The 15,099-nt window shown below is 36.5% G+C and overlaps 3 protein-coding genes across 3 annotated transcripts in view; 1 reads left to right on the top strand and 2 right to left on the bottom strand.

Moving 5' to 3' along the window:
* The window catches only part of LOC141381707 (uncharacterized), a 3,986-nt gene extending 3,864 nt beyond the window's left edge, over positions 1-122 (bottom strand). Inside the window, exon 1 of the mRNA XM_073948048.1 lies at positions 76-122. Within this exon, the coding sequence (XP_073804149.1) occupies positions 76-88 (13 nt within the window). The 5' untranslated portion in view covers positions 89-122. The remainder of the gene's footprint in view (positions 1-75) is intronic.
* LOC101883766 (uncharacterized) overlaps positions 1-15,099 on the top strand; it is a 291,682-nt gene that overhangs the window by 143,145 nt on the left and 133,438 nt on the right. The window lies entirely within an intron of this gene.
* The window catches only part of LOC110439479 (NACHT, LRR and PYD domains-containing protein 3-like), a 136,622-nt gene that overhangs the window by 50,663 nt on the left and 70,860 nt on the right, over positions 1-15,099 (bottom strand). The gene's annotated exons all lie outside the window — the stretch shown is intronic.

Raw genomic sequence — 15,099 nt, 5'->3', positions numbered from 1 at the left:
CAGAAAATCAATAATCTACAATAAATTGTAAAATATCCAGTTGTTTATTTACAGGCTAGCAGGGGACTAACAAACCTGACTTGGTCATATATTTTGTGGTCAGGGCACATCTGGATAGAAAACTATTTACTACAGGAAGCAGTGTTGTAGTTTGAGTCACATCATTATTCATTGGGTTACATTGTGTTATTGGCTATATTTTGATCTTGAATGCAAAAATCAACTAGTTAAAAGCATCACCTCGCATTTTGTATTGTGGGCTTTGGCATGCATTACAGACAAGCAATGTCTCATTTTCTGAAGAGGTTGAAGATAACTCAGGGCCTCTGACACTTTCTCCAGGTATGGCACATAACGGCAGGTCACATCCATGGCCAAAAATTTTGCATCTTTGAAACCTTTTTGGAGATACATCGGATATGCAAAGATTTCTCCTCTATACATATTCAGACCTTTTGAAAAATAGAAAAAGTAGAGAGCATGTTGCACAGTGAAGAGCAGGCTTAAAATCATTAGATTAATCATCCACAAAGATTTGTAATTGCTAATATTTGTTATTTGTTAAGACCAATCCCAAGACCAACCTTTTAGGAGGAATCCATGCCTGCACACAGCAATTTCCACACCTTCTTCATCCAACTTGTTGGCTTGCTTTGATGTCTCTCTTGCTGCTGTCCAGTGGGATTCCCCACACATTGCTTTTCCTGGTGTCTACCAAAGTAAATAGTTTCACATTTTTATTTTTGACATTAATGACAATAATGACATTGACATTAACTATATTAAATTACGAGGCTGGTCAAACATACAAACAATGTCAACATTTTGTCATTTATTATATAATCAATTATTCAATATATATTGATAATGAATAGTATTGATGGGATATTGATATCATGGGCACTTAAAAATACTGTACATAATTATTATTAATTGAATTGTTATAGTGCTGTTTAAAATTATACTGATTGTTGCATTGGTGGTGACATTCACAGCATTAATAGCTTGAAGACTTAATTTATTTTCAAACAAAATGAACATTGTGACTATATAAAGTCCTTTTGTTCAATAACTTTGTAAAGTAAGGCTCCATTTAACATTAGTTAATTTAGTGTCAATGTTATCCTAGGTGATGTTAATTTCTTAGTTACTTACTAATAATACATTACTTTAGATAACTCAAAAACATAACTCAAAAGTCATCATCATGTTTTTATATAAAGTTAATAACTGATAGAATTCAGTTTCTTAGACTAATATTAACATAGTACTAATAAATATGTTTTCCTCAATTTTCAAAATAACATTTACTAATGAGACTTAATTGTAAAGTATTATATATTGTACTGTAAAATCCTTTTAAAATCTTTATTTCTTTAAAAAAAATTTTTAAAACTAAACATGTACTGACAATAAAGCAATACACTAAGTATTTTTTTGGTTATTATACCTGTTAAAGTAACCCTTTTTAATATTGGAGTATATCATAATGTCATATTTATATATATTTATGTATATTGAGTCTGAATATATAGTCAAGCCCGATATTCATAACACAGGTTATTCTGAATTACTCATAACACCTTAATAAAGGCTCCCTCACCCAAGTAAGAGGGCTACAGTATTTTCTACTTTACATCTAATTATTTATAAAATAAGGCAAAGATATCAGCCGGATTGAAAAAACTTACACTCTTGACTGCACCACGGACTTCCTCATCAAAATTCGACACCATGGAGTCTGGGCTAAAAAAACTCCTTCAAAAAACCCAGGCTCTTGACTCCTATATGTATATGTAACGTTCCCTTGCAGAACGTATTTTGGATAAGTGTGTGCGTTTGTTTGTATGTGGGTGTGTCGTTTCATGCATGTGTTACAGGTACGAACGGCATTGGAGGATCCGCATTTCGTGCTGATGACGTTGGCCGATGACGCTGGGTTTGCGCCACCAATCGCTGGTTGGCGTAGCGTTTAAAAGCCGAGCCCAAACTGCAATGGCGATCTCTCGATCTCTCTCTCTCTCTCTGTCTCTTTCCTTCTCGCCACTTCTCGCTCTTATTCTTTCTGTGGGTCTCTGTGAAGACAGTCTCTCTTGCGAGGGCTAGTCTGAGAGAATGTGTTTTGCTTGTTTAATGCTCTTGTCTAAAGTTTGCGATTTAACAATGTTTGTGAAATTGTCCAGTTAACTGACATGTTTGAGTGATGCCTCGGAGAGGTGTAGGAGTGAGTAAGTCGCGCGATATACATATACAACACTCAGATTGATATTTTGTATTAGTTCATTAGGTTCAGGAGAATGTGCTGTTTTCTGTATGTTTTGTTTTTAGTTAGAGCAGTTTAGTTAAGACGTTTGGTACGTTGAAGATGTTTCTTTTCATGCTTTTCTTTTCATATTTAGTTTAGTTTGGTGAAAACAGTTACTGAGTTTTGTTATATTTATTTCTTTGATTTAAGCACATTCAACTACTTCCTCTCCCCCCGGGTAATTCATTATTTAATCATTGTAAATATTTTTCTTTCACTGTATAATATATTTTCACAGGTTTTCATGGGATATATGGGCAATAAATAATTGCAGTGATTATTTGATTTAGTTTATTTCTTTCTCCACCCGCTTGTCACACACATTAAACTAATGTATGTTATTGTCATCTACTCCTAGTTTAATATTAACATCTAAAAGGACGTAACATATAATTGGGGGCTCGTCCAGGATCTATTTAAATTATTTAAAATCTTAATTTAGTCCCGGATAATAGTTTTGTGTGTGTGTACTCGGATGGTGTAGAGAAAAAAGGAGAAAAACTGTGACAGTGAAATAGTATCATTTTCTCTCTTTACAATTTTGGTCTTTTGTTAGTAAGTAGGCTATATGTGAGAATTTAGACAATGAGTACTTTTGATTTAGAAACATTTGTTGCTAATCCGACATTGGAAGTTTTTGAGCGATGTAGGAAAGACGATTTGTTGCAGATAGGTGAACACTATCGCATTCCTGTTGTGAGGCAGTCTTTAAAGCGCCTTATTAAAGACGAGGTTTTAAAGCACTTGATTAAACACAAAATTTTAAATTTACCTGATGCGGATGGCGATAAGGCTGGTGCAGAGGCTGTAGAACACAGTCCTGATAATTTAGTGGATGCGGAGAAGGAGACGGGTGAGTATGCCGAGGTGGAGACCGAGGCAAAGACTGGCTTGCCGCCCTTCCATCCATTTTCCCCGACTTCAATTGAGTCTGGGGGTGATGCGAGGCTAAAGGTCCGCCTGGCTCGCATGCAGATTGAAGCTCAAGAGCGAGCTGAGACGCGCCACGCCGAGATGAAGCTGCGCCTGGATATCCGTAAATTGGAAATCGACGCGGAGACACAGGTAAAACTTAGACAGCTCGAGTTAGACTTGTTGAAGGTTGGTTCTGGCCGATCTGTGCAGTTAAATCCTGTAAGTCCTGCTGCTAATGATAATTCGGCAAGTGTTTTGAGTGATGTTTCGTCTAGTGCTTTTGATATTAGTAAGCATATTGCTTTAGTGCCTCACTTCAGAGAATCCGAAGTGGATTCCTATTTTGCTGTGTTTGAGCGTGTGGCTGCCGCACTTCATTGGCCTAAAGAAGTTTGGTGTCTTTTACTACAGTGTAAATTAGTCGGAAAGGCACAGGAAGTTTGTTCTGCTTTAACTTTGGAGGAGAGATTGAAATATGATTCAGTTAAGAGCGCTGTTCTCCGCGCATACGAGTTAGTGCCTGAAGCGTATCGACAACGTTTTAGAAACCAAAAGAAAAATGCACAGCAAACATTCGTAGAATTTGCCTGTGACAAGGGAGTTCTTTTTGATAAATGGTTGGCTGCTAACAATGTGAGAGATTTTAATGCGCTGCGAGAATTGATGCTTCTGGAGGATTTTAAAAATTGCCTGCCTGAGAGAATTGTCACATATCTTAATGAACAGAAAGTCCCGACTTTGTCACAAGCCGCAACTCTTGCGGATGAGTATGTGTTAACGCACAAGAGCGTGTTTTCTGTACCCCGACCTGACAAGACATTGAGTTCATTCATGGCTCAAAATTCCGCACGTCCAAAAAGTAGTTCACCAACGAATAAAGAGATTAGAGAGTGTTTTTACTGCCACAAAATCGGACATTTAATTTCCGAATGTTTAGTGCTTAAACGAAAAAATCAGCAAGGGCAAATGAAACCAGCAGCTTTTGTGAAAACTTTGTCTGGACTTGACTCTAGTGAAAATGAAATTGACGCTGGCTTTAAGCCATTTTTAATGAAGGGACTGATTTCTGTAAATGGAAATACTGAAGAGCAGAAAGAAATTAAAATCTTGAGGGACACTGGAGCACTTCACTCGTTTTTAATTTCTGATGCACTTCCTTTATCTGATCAGACTTACTGTGGATCCAACATTCTAGTTCAGGGAATTGAGATGGGTGTTTTAATGGTGCCTTTGCATCGAATTCACTCGCAGTGTGATTTGATTTCAGGTTTTGTCAAAGTTGGTGTACGTCCTTCCTTTCCTGTCAAAGGTGTTGCGTTTATTCTCGGAAATGACTTGGCCGGGGATAAAGTTTCATCTTTGCCTGAAGTGGTTGATAAACCTGATTGTTTTATCCCTGCTGATGACATTTCTAACACGTTTCCAGACGAATGTAGTCACTCGTGCCCAAAAACGCAGAATCGGAGAAGAAATAATATTATCTAATTCATTTTTGCCACCTTTGTTTACTGAGAAAAATCCTGTTTCGGTCGATTTTAAAAGTTTTAAAGGTGCTGAGAAAGAAATGCGCTCCGACAATACTCCGCCCACAGATGCGCCCGAATGTGATCTTTTATCTGAACCTATTTCGCACGAACGAATTAAAAATGCACAACGAGATGATGAGTCCTTAACGAAATGTTTTTCTGCGGCTGACAAAGATTTTAAACAAACGAAAAATACCCTGAGTGTATACGTGATTGACAATGGATTATTGTTGCGTAAATGGCGTTCTAGCAGAGATGTACACTGTAAAAAATTGCTGTTAAAAAACGGTCAGATTCTACGGTAAAATAATGTTTTTTCACTAAAACAGTAATATTCTGTTAAAAACAGTGCTTTCTGGGTAACATTTTTGTTTTCGAGAAAGTAACCAACTGCAGAGCTGTGAGCTAACAGAGTTCAGATTCGATGTTTTGAAGTCTGTGTTTGAAATCACACTTTGTGTCCTTGTTCACTATTTCATACACTAGTTAACTAATATAGTTCACCTGATAGTTTTAATGAACACTAATGAGTGAATTCAGACACTGATGAACACCTGCTGTTAATAATTACAATTACTGAAGAAAATAAACAAGAAACACAAACAGTGACTTGAGTTACAACATTAAATAAAATCTAATAAAATAAAACAGCTTCAGTCTCAGCAGAGGATCATTAAACAACTCCACAAACAACAGCAGACACACACTTATTACTGACTGATTTGACTTCCATACTATTCTCATTGAGATCCAACAGAAATTAAGGTGTTTTTTGTGTCACCGTAATGGAGTTAGGGGCTGATTTAGTTGGGCTCTTCACCCTTGAACCCATTTAAGAAGACTTTCCAACTGCTGTAATGCAGAGTTTACAAAACATTTATACTATAGCAATAAAGTTGGAAAGTCAATAAATAGAGAAATCTTTTTGTCTGAAATTAGTTCTGATAAATGTTTTGGTATATATCTGGATGAAGGGTCTCATGCAATAGATTTTATGCTTAGTTGCAGATATTAATTTAATTAATGAGAAGTGGAAACAGAAAAGATACCTCCGTAATTACTTAACAGTTAAGAAATAACATACAAAAACAGTTCAGTTATGACAAATACACACTCAGACCTCATGAATCTGACCTTGTATCTCAACAATGGTAACATCTCAAATGTTTCATGCTGCAATGCATGCTGGGAGTGGCACTGTACAAATATCCCAGCATGCATTGCGGTATAAATAAATGTTGTATAATGGTCTCACAGTTTTCTTTATTTGTGTTTGATTCTGCTGTTGTTTATGTTTAGACTTTCAGTTGCCTGTTTGTGAGTTAAACTGTTAATTTTGTTAGTTGTCACCATTATTGAGGTTCATATGCTGATTTTTGATGTCTCTTTGAGTGCGATTTACACCATAGAGCAGTGTTATTGTCCAAGATATTCTTAAAAAATCCCAGAAATCATTGCCATATATAGACATATAATGTAAAACAATAGATTTAACTTTGAATAGGAGCAGTAAATTTTATTACACTAAATGAGAACAGACTCTGCCATTTAATAGCAACATGAACATCACCAGATCTTATTTAGGTTTTTAGCCAGCTTGCCACAACAAAGAAGCTTTTTAGACAAAGTTCTTAACAATTGCAGCAGCCAAGATATATAAATGTTAAAAATGACAGGGCTAAGAGCCCAACTAAAGCAAACTCTGTTCTCCATGATGGTGACGTAAAACTTTAACTTTTTCTCAAGAAGAACTTTAGTAGATGTTATACAAAAATACATGTATTAAGTAATAAGTGTAGCTGGTGATGATGTTTGTAGAGTTGTTTAATCATCCGCTGATCATTTAAATGATTTAATCATTTGTTGTTCTTCAGGTTATTTCATTATAAAGCTGTGACTAAAGTTTTGTATGTTCTGTTCTTGTTTTTTCCCTTTAGTATTTCTTCATTTGTTCATTGTTAATCCTCAATTATCATTTAATTAGTCCGTTAATTAATGAATTTAGTTCAGCTTTGCTACATGTTTCTTGAACACTCAGTAGTGTGGACACTTCAATTAAAACTGAAGTATATGTTCTGGGGTTTAAAGGGTTAAAGGTGTGAAAGGTAAAAACACAGTGTAAAAATGTATTATAACAGTAATATACTGTTAATTTACACAACGGAAGTAGACTGTAAAAAAAACAGTAGATTGCTGGCAACCACAGCTGCCAGTAGATTACTGTTAAATCAAGGAAAAAACAGTATTTTACTGTAAAACCTGAAGCTAATTTCTTCTGTGTGTCACCGTTGTGGAGGAGAGTAGAGCCAGTGTATGAGTTAAAGATGAACAATGAACTGCTGATGTTATTCTGCATGTTTCTCTATTTAAAGATAGCGGCTGTTTAGTTGCTGATGCAGTCAGAATCTCTCTGGTGATTCCAGATTTACATGTATGAGTACTGTTGTGAAAAATAAGACATTAGAGTTAAACCGAACTTTTTTAATTAACTAAAATAAGTTATCATTATAAGTATGCTTCTGAGCATATATAGCACATTACTTCATAAACTCATTCAGCAGTTGACCAAGTTGAGGCAGTTGCTTTCAGTGAGCAAAATGAGTTCCCTTGAGTATTGTGTAAATCAATGTAGTCCATGTATTTTTACAGCAACATACTGTAAAATAACAGTACATTGCTGGCAACTGCAGCTGCCAGTATTTTACTGTTTTTTAACGGGACAATTTTTAACAGTGTAGAGAATGAATGGGAGGTTGTTTGTCAGATTGTTCTGCCTACAATTTATCGAGAACAAGTGCTAAATTTGGCCCACGATCACCCTTTATCTGGTCATTTAGGTGTGACAAAAACTTACAAGCGCATTCTTAAACATTTCTTCTGGCCTGGCTTAAAGAAGGATGTTGTTTCTCACTGTCGCACTTGTCATGTTTGTCAGGTCACTGGCAAACCAAATCAAAAGATTCCACCAGCACCACTTGTTCCGATCCCTATTGTTGGCGAACCATTTGAGCACGTCATTTTGGATTGCGTTGGTCCTCTTCCAAAGACGAAAGCAGGTAATCAGTTTTTATTAACTATTATGTGCTCTGCAACCCGCTTTCCCGAAGCCATCCCGCTTAGGAAAATCACTGCACCTGTTGTGATCAAAGCAATGATCAAATTTTTTTTTACTTTTGGGTTACCAAAAATCGTACAAACAGATCAAGGTACGAATTTTCTGTCAAAAGTGTTCACGCAAGTTTTAACCTCATTAGGCATAAAGCACCGAACATCAAGCGCGTATCATCCTGAAAGTTAGGGAGCTATCGAACGTTTTCATCAAACACTAAAATCCATGTTGAGAAAATATTGCATGAGCTCTGAAAAAGACTGGGATGAAGGAATACCATTAATGTTGTTTGCAATTCGTGAATCTACTCAGGAGTCATTAGGTTTTTCTCCGGCAGATTTAACATTCGGCCACGTCTTTCGCGGGCCTCTTAAAGTGCTGAAAGATGGGATGTTAAATGAAAAATCAAAAGGAGTAAATATTTTGGATTTTGTTAGCCGTTTTAGAGAACGTTTGCACAATGTCTGCACTCTTGCACATGAGTCACTGTCCGTAGCTCAGGAGGACATGAAAGGATGGTATGACAGGAAAGCTGTTGTCCGTGACATTAAACCTGGTGATGATGTTTTAGTACTGCTACCGGTACCCGGTTCAGCGTTGTCCGCTCGTTTTTCTGGCCCCTATAAGGTGTCGAAAAAACTGAGTGAAACTGACTTTGTGATAAATACACCTGATCGAAAAAGAAAATTTCGCACCTGTCACATTAACATGCTCAAGTTGTATTACCCTAGGACAGTGTCTGGTAATTTCGAAAAGGAACAACTTGCTGCTGTTTCCTCTGAACCCTTAGTTGCTGCTGTCACTGCTGTGTGTGACTCTGCTGATGTGAGTGAGCTGCCTTCTCTGGGTGAGTGTCACAATGATGATGATGATGACTTTACGTTTCGTAATGACTTGACTATGTGTGGTAGACTTTTGAATTCGGAGATTCTTAATAATTTGCCAGATTATTTTAATACTTTGTCAGAAACACAGAGATGTGATTTGATCAAACTGTTGCGAGAATATCCGATGCTGTTTAGTGATGTGCCGACTCAAACTAACGTGCTACAGCATGATATTCAAGTGACATGCGATCATCCTATTAAGCAACATGCTTACAGAATAAATAATGTAAAACGTTCTGTGATGAAAGACGAAGTTGATTATCTGTTAAAAAATAATCTAGCAGAGTATAGTCATAGTCCCTGGAGCTCTCCGTGTCTGCTTGTGCCAAAAGCTGACGGTACATTCCGTTTTTGCACGGATTACCGTAAGGTAAATTCCGTAACAGTGCCAGATAGTTATCCATTGCCCAGAATGGAAGACTGTATTGACAATTTGGGTTCGGCGAAATTTGTCACGAAGTTAGATCTACTCAAAGGATTTTGGCAAATACCATTATCTCCGCGAGCTGCGCAAATTTCAGCTTTCGTTACACCGGATAACTTCCTACAATACAAAGTAATGGCTTTCGGGTTATGAAACGCTCCCGCAACTTTCCAGCGCCTCGTAAACATCGTATTGTCTGGAGTTCCAAATTGCCATGCATACCTCGATGATTTAGTAATTTATTCCTGTGACTGGGATGAGCATTTGTCTGCACTTCGTACTGTTTTTAAACGGTTATCTGACGCTTCGTTGACTATTAATTTAGCCAAGTGTGAATTTGGAAAGCAACAATTACCTATTTGGGCAAAGAAGTAGGTCAAGGTCAAGTTCGTCCTGTGAGTGCCAAAGTGACAGCTATAGCTGAGTTTCCTATTCCTACAACGAGACGCGAGTTGCGCCGCTTTTTAGGAATGGCTGGTTATTACAGGAGTTTCTGTCGTAATTTCTCGACTGTTGTTTGTCCCTTGACTAGCTTGTTGAGTCCAAAAGCTGATTTTGTATGGTCTGATGCATGCCAACAGGCTTTTGAGAGTATTAAGTTGTTGCTTACTTGTGCACCTGTTCTTGCCGCACCTGACTTCTCACGTCCATTTAAAATAGAAGTTGATGCCAGTTCTTTGGGTGCTGGCGCTGTGCTTGTCCAAGAAGATGATGTTGGCTTTGATCACCCAATCTGTTACTTTTCACGTAAGTTTAATAGACACCAACGTAATTATTCCACCATTGAGAAGGAAGCTTTGGCTTTAATTTTGGCGTTGCAGTTCTTTGAGGTTTACGTGGGTTCATCAGTTTTGCCTGTTACAGTATACACTGACCACAATCCTCTAGTGTTTCTGTCTAGAATGTACAATCACAATCAACGCCTTATGCATTGGTCGTTGATTGTACAAAATTTTAACTTAAACATAAACATAAGAAAGGATCTGAAAATGTCATTGCTGACACTTTATCTAGAGCTTAATGTTGCTTTATGTTTAGTCTTAAGAGGGTGAGTGTAACGTTCGCTCGCAGAACGTATTTTGGATAAGTGTGTGCGTTCGTTTGTATGTGGGTGTGTCGTTTCATGCATGTGTTACAGGTACGAACGGCATTGGAGGATCCGCATTTCGTGCTGATGACGTTGGCCGTTGACGCTGGGTTTGCGCCACTAATCGCTGGTTGGCGTAGCGTTTAAAAGCCGAGCCCAAACTGCAATGGCGATCTCTCTCTCTCTCTGTCTCTTTCCTTCTCGCCACTTCTCGCTCTTAGTCTTTCTGTGGGTCTCTGTGAAGACAGTCTCTCTTGCGAGGGCTAGTCTGAGAGAATGTGTTTTGCTTGTTTAATGCTCTTGTCTAAAGTTTGCGATTTAACAATGTTTGTGAAATTGTCCAGTTAACTGACATGTTTGAGTGATGCCTCGGAGAGGTGTAGGAGTGAGTAAGTCGCGCGATATACATATACAACACTCAGATTGATATTTTGTATTAGTTCACTAGGTTCAGGAGAATGTGCTGTTTTCTGTATGTTTTGTTTTTAGTTAGAGCAGTTTAGTTAAGACGTTTGGTACGTTGAAGATGTTTCTTTTCATGCTTTTCTTTTCATATTTAGTTTAGTTTGGTGAAAACAGTTACTGAGTTTTGTTATATTTATTTCTTTGATTTAAGCACATTCAACTACTTCCTCTCCCCCAGGTAATTCATTATTTAATCATTGTAAATATTTTTCTTTCACTGTATAATATATTTTCACTGGTTTTCATTGGATATATGGGCAATAAATAATTGCAGTGATTATTTGATTCAGTTTATTTCTTTCTCCATCCGCTTGTCACACACATTAAACTAATGTATGTTATTGTCATCTACTCCTAGTTTAATATTAACATCTAAAAGGACGTAACAATATACACAATCAAGCTTAAATGCGCAGTACAGAACTTTAGATCTTTACCAGCATCTCATAATAGTATGTGTAACATACTTGTCAAAAAATTACACATGGCCAAAACCATACGGGCAAGTACCAATGCACATCATTAAGTAACTCACAAAGGATTGGTATTCGGAGTAGTGCCCTGGTATCCTAAGAACGCAGAAGCATGTGGAAGACTTTGGGAGATCACTTTTTACGATTTCGACAACCATATTTTCTTCCATCCGCTCCCATCCAACCCAAAACTTCATGAGGTTTTTTAGGTCCTTGGCAGATGCTAAAGTAACAAAAAAATATTTAAAAGTTATAGAATCAGCAGTAAAATTATTTGTCTTTCATTGTGTAAAGTTGAGAAATGTCAAAATGTTATGAATTTTTTTCTAAATCCAAGCAGGGGAACACGGGTCCTGGAAAGTTTAGCTCTAATAGAAAAAAAAAGGTTTATCTGTCTGGAGCCTTTGTAATCCTGAAGATATTGATGGTTCAAATGTTTGATTAGGGTTGGTGCAATGTTAACTAAAATTCTTGCATTCATAAACAAACTTCACAGGCATGAAGGGATAATTCACCCAAAAATGGAAATTGGCATTTCTCATCTCAAATGCTGCAAAAGCATTGTTCATTTTTAGCATGTTAACTAGTTAGCTTATGAATCCTATTAGTGTTGATTAGTGATTTGGATACTCATATTCTTTAGTAATATATTGCCTTGTTAAAAAAATAAATAAATAAAAACAACTTGAAGGTTACCTTAATCCAACTAAAGTCATAAGTGAACTAAACAGAAATGGAATTAAGACATGTGGAGTATGCATAGTGGAATTATTTAAATAAACATCGCGTTCAGACTATTACCGTCATGTAGGACTTTTCGCCATCTTTTCCCACAAGACCCAATCACGCTGCTGTCGGCAAAGGACCACACAGGCGCACACATCGCAAAATGTATAAGTTTAATAAATTCCATAACACTCTCACCAATCCTTACTCATTATTTGCGTCTAATAGCCCAGTTTGTCACAGGGCATGAATGAAATGTTCATGAGTTAAAGTGAAACTGCCGAACAGCAGTTAAAAGTCAGTCATCCTGCTGATTTTATTCCGAAGGGCACTTTTTTGTCAGACGGCTCACCGGTCAGGTATACATCCACGCTAAAATATCAAGGTGAAAGTCACCATAACTTGCGTGAAATAGACCCAGCTCCCAACCCAACTTTCAGAATAGATTAACAGCCATATTTTTTTTAATCGTGCGATAAAAGTATCTATCTATCTATCTATCTATCTATCTATCTATCTATCTATCTATCTATCTATCTATCTATCTATCTATCTATCTATAAATAAAAGAGCTGTCAATTGATTAATCTCACTTTTAATCACACTTTTAAAAAATTATTCACACTTTTTTAGAAAATTAACCGCGATTAATCTCATTTAAAAGTAATGTAAACGCAAGACAAAAACTATTTAAATTCAAAATATAATTGTTTATAAGAACTTTTGTTTAACTTGTAACAGATTTCTTTGTGTAAACAACATACCCACAATAAACCATCAAGATCCTGGCTTGACAGCCATATTAATTACAGAAATAAAAACACAGGCATATTAATGCCATTTGAATTTCAAAACAATCAATGCCAATAAATAAAAAAATGATTTTGCAGGTTGGATTCTAAGTGGACTGCAAAAATGCCAAAATAGGCATTGCAGATATGGAAATTGGAAAATAATAATAATAATAATAAAGTATTGAATACAAACAATTACACTCATTAAAAGTTTTGCTGTGAGTTAAGAACATTAATTATAAAACAGAAAATTTTGCTCAGTCCTCCTTTACATTCAGACAGCTGCTATAACAGTCCAGTCTGTTGACATTATCGGGGGACAATGTGGACCGTTTCTTTTGAATGATGTGAGCTGAGAGTGCCAAGCCATCTCCCTGCAATTCTGAACTTTTAGATTTAGTGGCTACGGACAATAGGAAGGTTTGTTGCTGGTAGGTTTCTCGCGCGCACACACACAGACACACACACACTCACAAACACATAACGCGCAGAGGTCAGGGCAGCTGGAGCAACTCCCTTCAGATTCAACACGCATGATCTCTTCATCATATTTGCTTAAACTAAGCATTCTAAAGTATGGCTGTATTAAACAAACATTCTGACACAACGATGCGAAGCAGACGCTTTACAAAACTTTCGTTTATGAAGGAAACACGTCAAACTTAATAAAACATTTGAGGGCGCGAGCTGAAAGGTAGATAAATGCGCTGTCTTTGACTTCATTTACTTGGACACCAATACTCAGATTTTAATATGATTAAGATAATACTCTTATTAAGAGTCTACCATGTCAGCAGCGACTTTTGATTACCTTAAAGAACCACTGAGTCATGAAATGCAAAAGTTTTTCTTTCCGTTCGCCATGCGGTATCTAATTCCATTAAAACAGAAGACGAAAGTTATAAATGAAAACACCCGAAATTAGATAAGATTCTGGATAGCTCAGTAATGTGACATTAATTGTTTTATACTGAAACTTGCCTTCAAAATGTGCTTCCTTGGACTTATCCATATTTCTTTGCATGTTTACCACATGTCGGCCACAACAGAAAAAAAAAAAAAAACTGCAACTTTTTTTTTTACGTGTTAAATATTTTAAATTACGCACTAATTTTGACAGCACTAATTTATATATATATAAAACAGTTGTGTCTGGTTCTCAAATCCGATTGGCTGATAGCCCAGCGATATTTTCCAATAACAGCACTGGTCCAGCCTCTCAACCCTTGTTTATCAGTCCACACACATAGTGATAGTAGATTAATAGACTCACTACAGTTTGACAAACTGTACTTTTGAGGCTTTTTAGGTGGGAATGAACTTGTTTATGGACAGAAAAACTAGCAAATTTACTAAAACTACAGCTGATTAAATGATCAATTTTATTTTTATAAAAAGATAAGTGACACTAAGTTGATCTCTCCTTTTCGTATGTTGTAGTGCTGTATTTATACCATAGTAATCTGGTAGTGTTTTCTTTGCTGTGGCTCTTTCAGGGTTAATTATTCTGATCTCTGTAGACTGATGTCATTTCATGCTGTTTAGCTTTATAAAATTAGAATGTGCACAAAAATCACTAGTTTTGTCATCACTTTAGACATTACGCTAGAGAATAATTCAAACACTAGCTCTACAGTGACGTCGGTGAATGAGCAGCAGTTTCTGCTGTTCTTGCAGTTATCTCCAGATGTGAATGACAGTAGTTCCTCATTCAAATAGGTTTGAGACTCTCTGTTTGATTTTCTTTTTTATATACAAGATTATGCCATATAACTGCTGTATAAACGCAATATCACACTCATAGCAGTGCAATATGGCTGTATATCTTAAGTGGTGGGACACCAAGGCACTCAGCCATTGCTGATATACAGCCATATTGCACTGCTACTTGTGGGATATTGCATTTATACAGCAGTTCGGTAGCATAATCATGTATATATAAAAAAAAATCAACCAAGGAGAGTCTAAAAACCCTTTTGTATAAGGAACTATTTTTTTCACCATTCATTCACATCTGCAGCTGACGTCAGAACAGCAGAAACATTTGCTAATTCACCAACATCAATTTAGAGCTAGTGTTTGAATGATTATCAAGCATAGTGTGTAAAGTGATAACAAAACAGTTGATTTTGCTCCCATTTTAAGATTATAAGGCTGAACTTGACATGAAATTCAATAAGTCTACAGAGATATCTTCTTACAGTGTTACAGTCTACAGTATTTCTATGTTGCAATCTGCATATTACAATAGGTAACCCTGAAAAAAGCAGCCCAAATCCCTACCAGACTGACGTTGTGTTTGCGATAATGAAAAATGCTGAACAGATGCAGGCATTTTTCTTTCTTTTTGCCAACACAACACATATTCCTGATATGGGAATCACATCT

This window comes from Danio rerio, chromosome 4 (assembly GCF_049306965.1).
Source record: "Danio rerio strain Tuebingen ecotype United States chromosome 4, GRCz12tu, whole genome shotgun sequence".
Lineage (NCBI taxonomy): Eukaryota > Metazoa > Chordata > Actinopteri > Cypriniformes > Danionidae > Danio > Danio rerio.
This window is presented reverse-complemented; position numbering and strand designations above follow the sequence as displayed.